Source organism: Centroberyx gerrardi, chromosome 22 (assembly GCF_048128805.1).
Source record: "Centroberyx gerrardi isolate f3 chromosome 22, fCenGer3.hap1.cur.20231027, whole genome shotgun sequence".
Classification (NCBI taxonomy): domain Eukaryota; kingdom Metazoa; phylum Chordata; class Actinopteri; order Beryciformes; family Berycidae; genus Centroberyx; species Centroberyx gerrardi.
In genome coordinates, this window is record NC_136018.1 from 12571127 (window position 1) to 12584672 (window position 13546).

Below are 13546 nucleotides of genomic sequence, written 5' to 3' on the forward strand. Positions count from 1 at the left end.
TGTTCTACGTGGATGAAGTGCTTCAGGCAGCAACAGACCTTTCCTTCACCCTTCAAAGTTGTATAGATCTGTCCCCTTGGACACTGCTGTTGGTCTGACAAAGTCTGTCTTACTATGCCAGCTAATACAAGCTACCTTGAAATGAATGAAGTGAAAATACCTACACACACACACACCTACACACACACACACACACACACACACACACACACAGACAAACAAGCACACAGACTCGCATACACAAGCATATGCAAGAACAGATGACTCTTCACATCCGTACACACACAAGCGAACATTCACACTCGTGCACACAGAAACATGGTGGCATTCTTTCACTTCCACATGTGTCTCTGTACACATCACTGGCCACAGTTACATATCCCAGAATTCCACTGGGCCTGGGGTGAAGGAGCTGCACAAAGATAAACAACTCCAGCGCTCGCCTCATTTCATACTTCAGTAACTCTCACCGAAAGCTCACACAAGACAATTGGAAATCTTCTTTCCCATTGTAAACGCTATTTTTTCCGACTTAACAGGAGGAAAATTGGCATTCACAAACAACAGTCTGCCACACGGACTTGAGAATTTGATTCATGAAATCGTTTGTATCCACTTAACTTCTAATTAAACAATTCAATCTTACAGTGAATGCTCCCCTCCCCTACCCCCTCTTTAAGTGCCAGCTGTCAAGTGTAGAGACACAACATAACTTCCCAAACAGCTCAGTTCCTAAACCCGGGGCTGCTGCAAAGCTACTAGCATTTAAAACACTCAATAATCATAATTGTCCTCAAAGCCGGATCAGAATAGTTTCTGTTCCAATGAATCCTCTCACCATCTCACGCTGTCGTAAATCCCCTTCTTCGGTTTGTTTCATACGCACATTCCCTTTCCAATTAACATTCTCACCCAAGGAAAAGCTGAAGCACTCCTTCAATTTGGATAATAGCCTATTGATCGTCTGAATAGATGATTGCCAGCCTCAGATCTGATTCTGGCCATATTGTTCTAGCAGGACTACTTATATTGTACTGCCTTGGAACTGAGTATTGGCGAAGGAGGGAGGGAAACTCAGCATTCATCTGTTGTTGGCTGTTGTTGAACCTACTGCCTCTTTTCATCAGCGCCGAATCGATCAGATTGATTTTTCTCCCCCCCCAGTTACCGTTACCTGTACTCATGTCCTGTGCACGCAGGATTTTACTCCGAAATCCCTTGGGTGATTTATGTACATGTGTGCGCGCTGTTTGTGTGTGTGCCTCGTGCATGTGAATGCATGTGTGTGTGTGTGTGTGGATTGTATGTAACATTATAGGACAGTGTCTCTGGAGCTAAACACACACAAGACTTACTAAATCAGCGCTATGGGTATGCACAATATAATCTGGACAATGTGTTTCATTGTGTGTGCAGTGTTGGATATGGAGGTGTGTGTGTGTGTGTGTGTGTGTGTGTTTGATGGTGTAAATGCCTCCATGCTGTCTTGGGTATGAGGGATATGGAGATGGTGTGTGTGTGTTTGATGGTGTAAATGCCTCCATGCTGTGTTGGGTATGGGGGATATGGAGAAGGTGTGTGTGTGTTTGAAGGTGCACATGCTTTAATGCTGCGTTGGGTATTGGGAATATTGAGGAGGTGTTTGTGTGTGTGTGTGTTTTGAAGGTGTTTGAAGGTGTACATGCCTTAATGCTGTGTTGGGTATTGGAGGATATGGAGGAGGGGAGTGTGTTTTGAAGGTGTTTGAAGGTGTACATGCCTTAATGCCATTCTATTGTGTGTGTGCAGAGCTGGACGCAGAGGAATGGTGTAAGCTGCTGTGTGTGGAGTGCCTGGGCAGCCGTCTCAACGACATCAGCCTGGGAGAGCCAGACCTGTTAGCAGCGGGGGTGCAGCGGGAGCAGAACGGTGAGTGCCCAATTAGTCCCCGCTAACACAGACAGCCATTCAGGGTCAATCTCTCTCACTCAGCCTGCCACCAAGCAGTTAGCGGTCGCAGTCCAGGCCCGTATGTGTTAATGCAACTGAGCCCTCAGAGGGTTAGGGGAGCAGAACAGCCACTGTCCAATTAGGCCCGGCTAATAGGAGCCATTTTAGTCAATATCTGATCCCTAGTCCCCTGTAACAGTCGCTGGTTACATTAGCAGATGTTGGTTCAACTTTAGAAGTGTAAGTGTATGTCTGTGTGTGTGTGTGTGTGTGTGTCTCAGAAGGAGCCTGTGTGTGTATGTACATATGTATGTGCATATGTGCGTGTGTGTGTAAGTATGTGTGTGTTAGAGGGAGCCTGGGTGTGTGTGTGTTGGAGGGAGCCTGTGTGTGTATGTGTGTGTTGGGGGGAGCCTGTGTGTGTGTGTGTGTGTGTGTGTGTGTGTGTGTGTGTGTTAGAACACAGGTCACAGGCTGTGGCTGGGGCTCTGTTCCAGGCCTAATGAGAAGTGCTGTGCATCACTGGCTTCCCTCATAATGAAGCTTGTCACAGAGATGGATGAGATTATGGCTCCTAAAGCCATGTGAAATAAATGTGCTTCCCCACATATTCCACTCTCAGGAAATGGAATTGGAAAAGAGAGGAGACAACAGGGCGCTGCTATCACCGTGGAGCCCATTCTCTGTGTAATTTTTAAACTCGCTGAGGAAATAGAAAAGGCAACAGGCAAAGAAGAACAGTTTAAAGTTGTAAAAGGGCGAGTAATTGAAAAGAATCGGGCGTCATTTCAATCCATTTTACTTCATTGCAATCTTACAGTGCAATATATTCTTCAACATAACTTTTGCCTCATGTATTTAAGATATCAATACGTGAGTATTTGACTGCAGTGGTCAACCTGCTGAACTGTAACAACACAATTCCTTAGCCAGTGTTTTGATGTTTCCAACAGAGGCCCTGTTGATGTTTGGTTAGTTGCGGTTGTGTGTTATGAAGCACATGGAGACAAACTGCCTCTCTGCTGTCTGTCTATGTGAAAGAAACATGAGACTTGGTCCCACACCCATGTTTCAATTTGTAGCCCCCCAAACAGCAGGGGCCGATAATTAGATCAGAGTTCATTTTCACTGTCTCTAAAAATAGACTGCCACAGTATGACATTGCCATTTTCTCTCCACTGCAGACACATGGCTTATTTTGAATCATTAGGCATAATTAGTGAGAACTAATTTAGATTATGGAGCACTCGCTTTCTCTCTTTCTCTCTCTCTCTCTCTCTGAGAGCTTGTTTAAAGTGAACGGGCTGAGATTTGGGTACTTGAGCCCAGGCCAGGCCACTGGATGGCTTGTAAGACTGAGGTGAAATAGTATTTAAAAATCCTTTTTATGGTTTGTTTTAGTCTACTTAGGTGCCAGACGGGTGGGGTTTGCCACATAGGAAAATACACAAAGTGCCAGAAAGTTTAGTCAGTCACAGGAAAGTAAGTGAAAGGCAATTTAGTATATTGTTAGTATAGTATACTGATTGGCAAACTACGAACTACCTGACACTATTCAAAATGTCTTGATGAGGTAAACCCCGCCCGTCTGTTTCTCCATGCAGGTCAAAGCAAAAACTGAATTATTTGAAAATACTATTGGTCCCAGGTCTGCAATGACCATGCCTTAGTTTCTGCTCCCAGCCTTAGAAACTGGGTAAACACTGACCTTCCCATCGCTCTAACTATCTCATACCTTAGGCTCTCACTGCAGGGAGAGAAGAATAATCCGTGGCTTGATAAGAACTGAGCTTTTGTCTTAATCAGGCCCTTACGTAACCCCATTTAGGATTAGAAGCAAGCTGTCTCTAAAACTATTCAATTTAGCCGGCCTTACTTTCTTGTTACTTTTTTATGTCTCCCTTATCCCTTCTCTTCAAATATAAATGAACTTTATCCTCACAATTTGTGAAATTTCATGCTTCTGCAAGCTGGCGTGAATGATACTTCTGGTTGCCAGTGCAAACCCAGTTGACTGGACTGACATATGGCTGACTTATGGCTAGAATGACTTCATCTGTAAGAAAGCAATTTCAGTCAAGTATCATGTTAGTTTTTTGACCCCTGTCTTATAAAATTTATGAAATGTATTTACTGATCAGCCTTTTTTGGAATAAAAATCTAAGCTCCATGGTCTTTCACTAGATTTCTGTTTTACTGATCACGTACCATTAGTCCCATTTCAACATGTGTATTGTACATCTGAATCTTTCCAGAGCGTTTCAACGTGTACCTGATGCCGACCCCTAACCTGGACATCTACGGGGAGTGCACCATGCAGATCACCCATGAAAACATCTACCTGTGGGACATCCACAACGCCCGCGTCAAACTGGTCATGTGGCCTCTCAGCTCCCTGCGCAGATACGGACGAGACTCCACCTGGTTCACCTTTGAGTCGGGAAGGTGTGGGCGCGAGTGTGTGCATGTATGTGTGGTTGTCTGTGCTTGTGTGTGTCCCTGTGTCTCTGTATACGTGTGTTTGTCTGTACGTGTGAATGGAGCGGCGGTGGGAGGGAAACAACTTAGTTTCGGAGACGTCAAAAAACTTTTAACAAAGCAACTTTGGATACCCAAAACATCCCAGGATATCAACGTTTGCCGCAGAGCCCTTCAGGCAATGAAGTGACAAGTGCCTCTTTGTGAATGTGTGTGTCTTTGTTTGTGTACTGTATCTGCCTGCGCATGTGTGTTTGAGTGGTGTATTATATGAGCGTGCCTCTCTATAAGTGTGTATTCAAGCGTGCGTATTTGTAAATCAGCAGTCCAAGAGTGAGCACAATCAAAGTGTGTGTATTTCTCTGTGTGTGTGTGTGTGTTCCTGGCGCAGGATGTGTGACACAGGCGAGGGTTTGTTCACGTTCCAGACGCGGGAGGGGGAGATGATCTACCAGCGTGTCCACTCGGCCACGCTGTCCATCGCCCAGCAGCATGAGAGGATGATGGAGGAGATGGAGAAGAGCTCCCAGGTACATTTTTACATTTTAGTTGTTTCGCTGATGACCTGAGCAGCTTACAATAAGTCCAACAGTAGAATAAAGTTTCATTCCTGCATTGCCAAGATTGCAAGCAGCCAATAACGAGTGCAAGGGTCAACACAATAATGCCCAGACAATTAACAAATACTCCAATGTCCCTTGAATGATAAGAATAAGGCAGTCTTTTTTTGGACAAACACAAACACACCCATACACATGCATTTGGTCACCTCACACGCATGCACACACACACACACACACACGCACACACACACACACACACACACACACACACACACACACTGCAATGAAATCAATCAGACCTGGGTCAAATAGCAATTGGAGTTCAAATTGGTCGCTACATGGGACAATGCAATGGGTGTCAAAAGGTTCAGACAATCACAGAAAAGTATTTGAAAGTAAATTTTTTGTGATTGTGATTTACCTGACAATCCTGGTGCAGTAAACCCCACCCACCTGCTGCTCAAAGAGGGGTATAACAAACACTTTATTTGCATTATTTGCAAATATAATTTGTGCAAGGTCTGCGATCCACATGCTTCTGTACAGTCACACCCACTCATATGCATACATGCACTCACTCAGACAGACTAACACACAGACACACACACACATTTACACACACATCCTTTGTAATATTAATTTGACCAAATGCTTCGTTTCTCCTTGGTCTTTGGATGGCTTCCTCACTGCCTGTTTGATTTAGGCCGAGTTAAATCCTCACTGCTGGTTATGCTGTGAATATACAGTACTGTACACAGTATTATTTTTAGAAAACTGTGAACACAAAGGCCATAAATCATGATTTGCACAAAAGATATTCTACCCACGCAACACACACACACACGCACACGCACACACACACACACACACACCCTCTAGGCATTGTTGCCTGGTCTCTCCCCAAGAGTATTGCCTTGGACCAGAAACCCTCTCACACCCCATGGTCTTGGCCTCTGTTACCTCCTTCCATCCCAACACCCCTCCATCCCTTCCTCCCTCCCTCCCTCCTTCCTTCCTTCCTTCCTTCCTCCCTGCTATCATCTGTATTCTTTATTTATGTAGGCCTGCCTAGTGCTTGATGAGCCTTGACCATATGGCCATGCTCTTGGACCCCACCATTTGGGAGCATTTCCAAATGCAGCGTTTACCCTCAGCTCTATAAATCACAGGGAGAGCTACACAACATTGACCACTTACAGTTACAGTATGGCTCCGGGGAATAGCATGTTTACTACTAAGTGAACGCTGTTGTGTTTTTTTTATTCTCAGTAGTGAAAGCGTGACACATTGCACATTTTGTCCATAGCATCATCACCATGAAGCCTTTAACGCAACGCAGAGAACTACTAAAAAGCGTACATCCAGTGGCAGGTGCTCCGCTCGCATTCGGCGTGACAGCATTACGACCCCAAATGAATCTTCATCTCACCAACCAAAACAGCCATTCAGGACGGAAACGACCCATTAAACTAGCAATACAGCGCGCAGGTTCTTTGTTTGTTTACTGACATACCTAGAGCAATTTCCCCCTGTTGCGAGTGAGTGAGTGTTGAGTGACTGAGAGCGAGGGAGGCTGTAAGGTTTCTCTGTCTGTTTCAGATCCACTCCAGAGAGATGCTAACCAAGTCCATCTCCCTGCCACGCAGCGCCTACTGGCAGCACATCACGCGCCAGAACAGCATGGGAGATCTCTACAGTTACCAAGGTACAGGCATGCCGCTACTCATTATCATACGCACCGTGTTGCTGTTTCCCTCCCCACTCGTGTCAGTGGTAATGTGCGGACCGTACTGGATGAGGTGTACTGTAGGGAGCAAAGGAGATGGAGGGAAGGAGAGAGACAGACAGATAGTGTTTGTGTGTTTTCTTGCAAGTAAACATATGGTCTTTGTCTGTGTCTGTGTGTGTGTATGTGTGTGAGACTGTGTGTGAGAGACAGAAAGAGAAAGAGAGAGAGAGACAAAGAGAGAAATGCCACCCCCAATATGGAACTAGTAGGTGCTCTATAGCATTCAGCCCAGCGGTTTGTGTGCGCCTGTTATGTTGTCAAGAGTGTGTGTGTGTGTGTGTGTGGGTGTGTGTTAATGTCTAGATGTAGACCAGAGGCAGAAAGGTGATTAGTGAGCTGATGAGATTACGCTGTGTCCATGGTATTAGTTGATTAGTAGACTTATCTGAGGATTATAGGCCTTTTGGCTTTCACTGATAAAGCAAATTAGAAAGCCAGGGAAAGATGAAAGTCGCTATTACGTCATAATTTTCTTTTGAAAAGCTAAGCTTGGATTTTTTTTTTTATCATTTAATTGTAGCCCGATAAGCTTAAAAGCAAATGTGAGTCTTCCATTCCAAACATCAACATGTTTTTACTCCAGCACACTCAAAAGAGAAGCTTGAGCAAGTCTTGCATTCAGGGATACTTCTACCCCTGGGTCATTATTTATAGGCCTAGTCTCTGTAAACTCTCCTTTTAAACTCTTTCTCTCCAAACTCTGGTGAGCAGAGGAGCTTCTTCCTCATCCATCACCCTGGCATCTCCATTGGTCCTCCCACAGTTCTGCTGTGTGTCTGTCCGATGCGGAACAACCCTCCACCTTCTCCTTCCACTTCCCCACTCATACACATTCAGCACCACCATTATCTCCCCTCCTTTCCCATGAATAAATTGAATGCATCAGTGTGTTTGAGGACACAGCAAAAGGTCTTGCCAGACAAAGTGGAAGACAAGGTGATTCTAGGGAGTGACAGGAATTTTATTCCTGTTATGACACAGGACGTTTGGACCGTGAAAGGCACGGGCGTCAAACAAACCTCAGACACATCAGCTCCTGTTGTGGCTTTTTTTAATGGCTGCAAGCCATAGATGAGCAGTGCCATATAATTGCATTGATTTCTTCATTGGCAGAAGGTCTCCACCCCCCTGGAGCTCTTATAGATCTCCTGTTCCCCTGTGCTACTCTCCAAAGAGAGTTGGCAGCATGATCTTACATATGCTTTAAGCAGGGAACACAAACATACACAGCATATTTACATACAGTTACATCACATGGAATATAACTGCAAGAATAACCAGGGATGTAGTGGAGTGTACACCCAGCAAATTTTTTTTCTTTCAAGCTAATATAGTACTTAATGATCTAAATTGGTAAGCTACATTAATAGCAAGAAGTATAAATGATGTTACAAGTAAACAATAAAACTGAAGTTGACACTAAAATAAATGTGTATATATATCAGTTTGTGACATGAGTTTTACCCATTGTATTTTCCACTACATCACTGATAATAAATGATGCTAGTTCCTGATATGTGGAACTGAATTGATTGGGGTGTGAATGGAGGTGAGAAATCGAGCATTTGGACCACGCTGGCTAACTGGCTCGTTCCTTGGCTGTATCACTGCGTGCATGATGAATATCCAATCAGCACAGTCAATTTGCTGAGTCATGGTCGGGTTGCGTTCAAATACCCTGCGGGTCCGGGGGAATAATTAAGGAACACAGTTTCTTGTCCCGTTGAGGTTTACTGCTCGCCTATTTGTTTATTTCTTTTCCTCAGTTAACCGGGGACCTGGCAGTGAATTAGATCCTTTATTTCAATATATCGCTTTCATTTGGACAGAAATTCCTCCAAAACTTTTATGAAGTCTTGTTTGCCAGAAATTGAGAGGGTGAGATTATACAAAATAATTAACATCAAATTTATCAAGTGTGAAAGAAACCCAGGGATATTATGTATAAACAACATGAAGTATTATCTTCAGTAACTGTGCACTCAGCCTTGATCATCTTGCTATATGCAATCACAACTCACCCCCTTGTAAAAATGCACCTTTGGAAGTAAAACTTTAGATAGATGTTTTGATCTCCAGAAACTTTGTGCTAAGACAATATATCTGTACTTTTTTATTCTATTGCCTGCCACCTCTAGTTTCCTAATGTTATGCACTCTTTTGCATTTCACTGAAACCGCTGTGTTCTCAGAGTTTGCTGATGCATAGAAATAAGTGCACTTTAAAGTTTTAAAGTTGAAAAAGCAAGCCGCCACGCCTGTCAGAAATGGTTCAATTACCAACTCTAATATTGGAATGGAAAAGGACAAGAATGCCTGTATTTTTTGCGGGCCCATTTTTATATAATTTCGTGCCATTTCACGCACTCCCTCTCTTTCTCTCCCTCCCTCTCACTTCCCCTCTCTCATTTCATCGGGCTGCACAGTTTAGTGCCGTAGCATTAGCAATTCTAATGGAATGGAGCGCTGTTCTTAGTTTGATCGGCTGGAAGTGATACGAGGGGATTTTACAGAGAGGGAGCGAGTATCAAAGGCACAGGGACAAGATGATAGGAGAAGAGGATGATAACACTATCTTATCTGCAACAGGCGACAAGGAATACAGTGTATGCAAAATGTGAATCCCATGAAAAATTCATAAAAGGCAGGTAAAATTGAGTTCAATTGTTTCGGTCGCTTTCCCGTGGACCCGTGGAATCGCCGAGGGAAGTTTTTAACCTCAATCGTCGGCATACGCTATTTGAATCCAAATTGAAATTAATTGACCCAATCATTTGGGTGGGTTGGACTGACCTTTCTCTCATCCTGGTGCAGATATGCCTTGCTCTTAGCTGGCTCTTAGCTGGCTCAGTTTGGATACAAAGCTAGATGTCGGCACTCTTGCATAACCTGGGCCTTGTGGTGCAGGCAGCCCCTCTCATTCTCCGGTTACAGGTGTTACTAGGAGGCCATCTGGGTTATCGCACTGTGAAGAAGGTGTAGACAGCTGTGTGTGCGTGTGTGTGTACTTTGTGTGTGTCCAGATACATGTACATGAATAGCTGCTTGTGTGTGTGTGTGTCTGTGTGTGTGTCCGAGGCTCCTTTGTGTTTGCCAGTGTGTGTGAGTGTGTGAGAGCCCTCCCCGCCTGTCCTCGCTCTGCTCCAGCCCAGCAGCTGCCACCCCAGGCCAGATAGGATGACATGACCTTCCTGGTAATGAAAAGGCACTGACAAATCACTGTCTGCTTCTCATAGGGAGAGGAGAGGAGCAGGGATGCTGACACCATCTTCTCTCTGTGTGTTTTTTTGTGTGCGCGCGTGTGTTTTTTTTTACGTGCGCGGATATCTGTGTTTGTGTGCGAGCCGTGTGTGTGTGTGTGTGTGTGTGTATGTGCGGTGTGTTCCCTTCCGCGGTCCAGGCCGGGTGGGGGGTCTCCCATCTAAAACGCGGCTCTCGTCGGGGGGCTGGCGTCACACAACAAACAACCGCTGTTTATGACCGAGGAGATGATGAGATCTGCTTGGCCGTCTCTGTCTGCACTGGGCTCCCTGCCTCTTTTTCCAGCCCAAATTGGCCCTAGGTGGAGGAGAGGGATTGTCTTGGCAGAGATGTGAAAAGGATATGCCTGGTTGCGCACCAGTCGTTTCAGCAATCTATTAAGTACAAGGGGGAGGGAAAAAAAAAGTGTCCCCTTTTCTAACCTGCACAGTCTCAGCGGTTTCAGTGTTTTTTCTGGAGCATGGACAGCAGCGAGTGCGCTGAGCTGGGTATTCATTTAAAACCTTAAGCTGGAGCCTTATCTCGTTTTTCTTTATTTCAGGGAGTGGCGGAAGGCAACGACTAGTGGACAGAGCTGTGTGTGTGTGTGTGTGTGTGTGTGTGACTCACCTGTTATGGCTGGTACTGTCTTGGTCTCCTCTTCCCCCCCACCCACACTGGTCCTTCTCTCCATCCTCCTACCAGCTGTCTTTTTAACACACACACATAACACGAAATTGCTATTTCTCTCTCTGTGTGTATGTCTCTGTCAATATCTTTGTTTACTTATGCATCATTTCTCTCCACACACACACACACGCATACTCACACAGTCATTTGACAGTGATTGCCAAGCTGACTGGGCTGTGTTTTATATTCCATGTAGTGGTGAGTTGGCAGCGCGACTCACGGTCTGTGCCCCATTCCCTTTGGTGGCATCATGACTGGCGCTGCTGCCTCCACACACAGGAGAGGCACTGTGTGTGTGTGTGTGCGTGTGTGTGCACGTGTGTGTGCGTGTGTTTGTGTGAGTCAGAGAAACAGTCAGTTAGCCAACACCAACCGAGAGTGGTCCAGGTCTACATTACAGCACTCATACATAAAAGATGCCTGGGGGGACTGGGATGGCCTGTCACTACATTTCTTTTAGCAACCTGACCCTGTATACATACGCACTGTATGAACCTCTAGAATGTGCACTTTTTATTATTTATTAATTATGATTAAGGTTACCTATATTATGCATGATTTGCATAACTGAAAACCAGGATTGCTGATCAGCACCTTAGCACCAAGGGCAGAGGAGAAAATGATCACACAGTCAATTTCATCGATGTGGCCCTTAACTTGAAATAAAATGGCAAAGCCGAATTTTAATTGGTTAATCAAATTTCAATTAACCTCTTGAGTTGAATGGATCTGAAAACTCTGAAATGTATCGACGTGCAACAACTTCTCATGGCCAGTTATGTTATACTGTAGGCTAATGGCTGGAGGGGGCGGGGGTTAGAGGTGATTACAGTGTTGTGTGAGGTTTTGCACCTCCTGAAATATTGATCACTGGCCACTTCCTCCTTGTTCTGTGCATTATCAGCAGCCTGCCGGCCACTGTATCCTCATCTTACCTCAGTGTGCACGTCTCCAAACAGCGTTCTAATATATTATTAATGGTCTCGCAGTTGCACAGAACAGCCCTCCACCCACAAGTATCCATTACTCCCTCTCACTGCAGTTAACCAGTATGAACTGCAGAACAAATTGGACCGATTAATTTAAATTAAGGTGAGGAGAGAGAGAAAGAGAGAGAGGGAGAGAGAGAGAGAGAGGGAGAGAAAGAGAGAGAGAGAGAGAGAGAGAAGGACAACAGACATTCCAAGTAGATAAGGCAGTGTACACCACTCCGATATAAGGTGATTTATCCAAGGTGAAAGGTTTGTTTTCCATCACTACAGAACTGGCTTAGCTCTCTGTCGCCTGGTTGAAGATCAGAGTTTATGTCTCGGGTGTATTATCCACCAACCACCTACATGAGAGGGCTTCAAAACATCCATTTAAATGAGGCCAGCCTTGTTATAATGGCTATTCTTGCATTCTTCAATTACATGTAAAGACATCAGCATGGACAGTAGCTAAGCAACAGTTGGAGTACCATGAGTAAACTCTCTGACAAATTATGACTCATATTATGTTTTTATGCAAGTTCCAGTTGACTGAAACAGATCAGACCAACTTATTTCATTCACTTTTTTTCCCCCATTACCAAATAACAACCAAGGGGGCAGTCAGGGGATCCTGCGGCTGGCCGAGAGGTGTGGCCTAATGGGCCGTACATTCAGAATGTGAGCGTGTGCGTCTTGACACGGTACATGAGCGTTGGGTAGGCTACATTAGCTACAACTATTACTATTCTGTGCCTGCCTTAGCCTATTTAATGTAATGTTGCAGCACAGGTAGGATCAGTCAGTTCAGTTGCACCATTGAATACTAGCTGAAGTCCCCCACTTTCTGCACCATTTTGAAAAGCATGGAAAGTCAACGGGGGAGTGAGCGGGGGCCAAACCATACCCTACTTCCAGATAATATAATACTTCCATGATAATAACATAAGAATCAACCATCTCCAATTTCTGTACACTTTCCCCCCCTTGTGTATGTGCTGGAACCTTAAAACCCCCCAAAAACAAAACACAAAAAACAAAAACACACCTACAAGTCCAGGGAACACTTTTGTTGTCTGAAACAGAAGTGATCCATTGCTCCTCACTCCGGTCTTCTGTCTCTTCTCTCCAGGAACCAGCCTGACGATGACTCTCATCCCCCGAGCGCAGACGTTCCCCAGCTTCCTGTCTGATGAGCACGGCGAGGAGGAGAGCCAGCACCAGGAAGAGGCGCTATCACCCTCTAGTGGCTATGAATCCAGTTGCAGCCCGAGACCCCTTCAATGACGAGCAATGCCCCACCAAAACTGGACACTTAATCCACTACTTTAGAGAGGATGTAGAAATATGTATAGCGACATGTGTAATATACCATTTCATGTCAACACTTAACAGTAGTGTCAACTGTAGGGCGAGTGGTACATATAATCTCATGAAAGGATGATTTACTTTTTTGCACCTGTTGTGTGACGACAGCGGTAGCCTAAAAGATTGCACCAAAAATCCTTTGAGTGTAGTTTTGAAAAAGGAATATGTTTTATGTTGTCATCATGCTGTGAAAGTCAGCATAACCCCCCGCCCCCCTTTTTTTTTTCTTTTTTTTTTTTTAAATCACTGCACTACACCTTACAAAAAGTTCAAGGTACAAAGACAAAAAAGGTCCACAGTAAAACAATACTAAGAAAGGCTTGTCTTCCAAAATTGACAATATCACATCAGGCTCATTCCAACAATGTGCCACCTCAGCATTCATTTAAAGAATAACTCCACCGTTTCTGACACGTAATCCTGCCCACACTGACATTGCTCCCTCACAAGAATGTGAAATTGATTAAAGCCTTACACAAAAACAATAGACTTTGATGGCAACAATGAATCAGCAAAACCATT

General features: G+C 44.6%; 1 protein-coding gene across 2 annotated transcripts in view; it reads left to right on the forward strand.

Moving 5' to 3' along the window:
- dok6 (docking protein 6) overlaps nt 1–12943 on the forward strand; it is a 40131-nt gene extending 27188 nt beyond the window's left edge. Inside the window, exons 4-9 of one of the 2 annotated variants that reach the window (XM_078291470.1) lie at nt 1789–1908; nt 4185–4374; nt 4799–4937; nt 6570–6675; nt 10561–10597; nt 12796–12943. In XM_078291470.1, the coding sequence (XP_078147596.1) occupies nt 1789–1908; nt 4185–4374; nt 4799–4937; nt 6570–6675; nt 10561–10597; nt 12796–12943 (740 nt within the window). Of the gene's footprint in view, nt 1–1788; nt 1909–4184; nt 4375–4798; nt 4938–6569; nt 6676–10560; nt 10598–12788 lie in introns of both variants that reach the window. The other variant, XM_071912953.2, reaches the window with a different exon arrangement.
- The last annotated feature ends 603 nt before the right edge of the window (nt 12944–13546 follow it).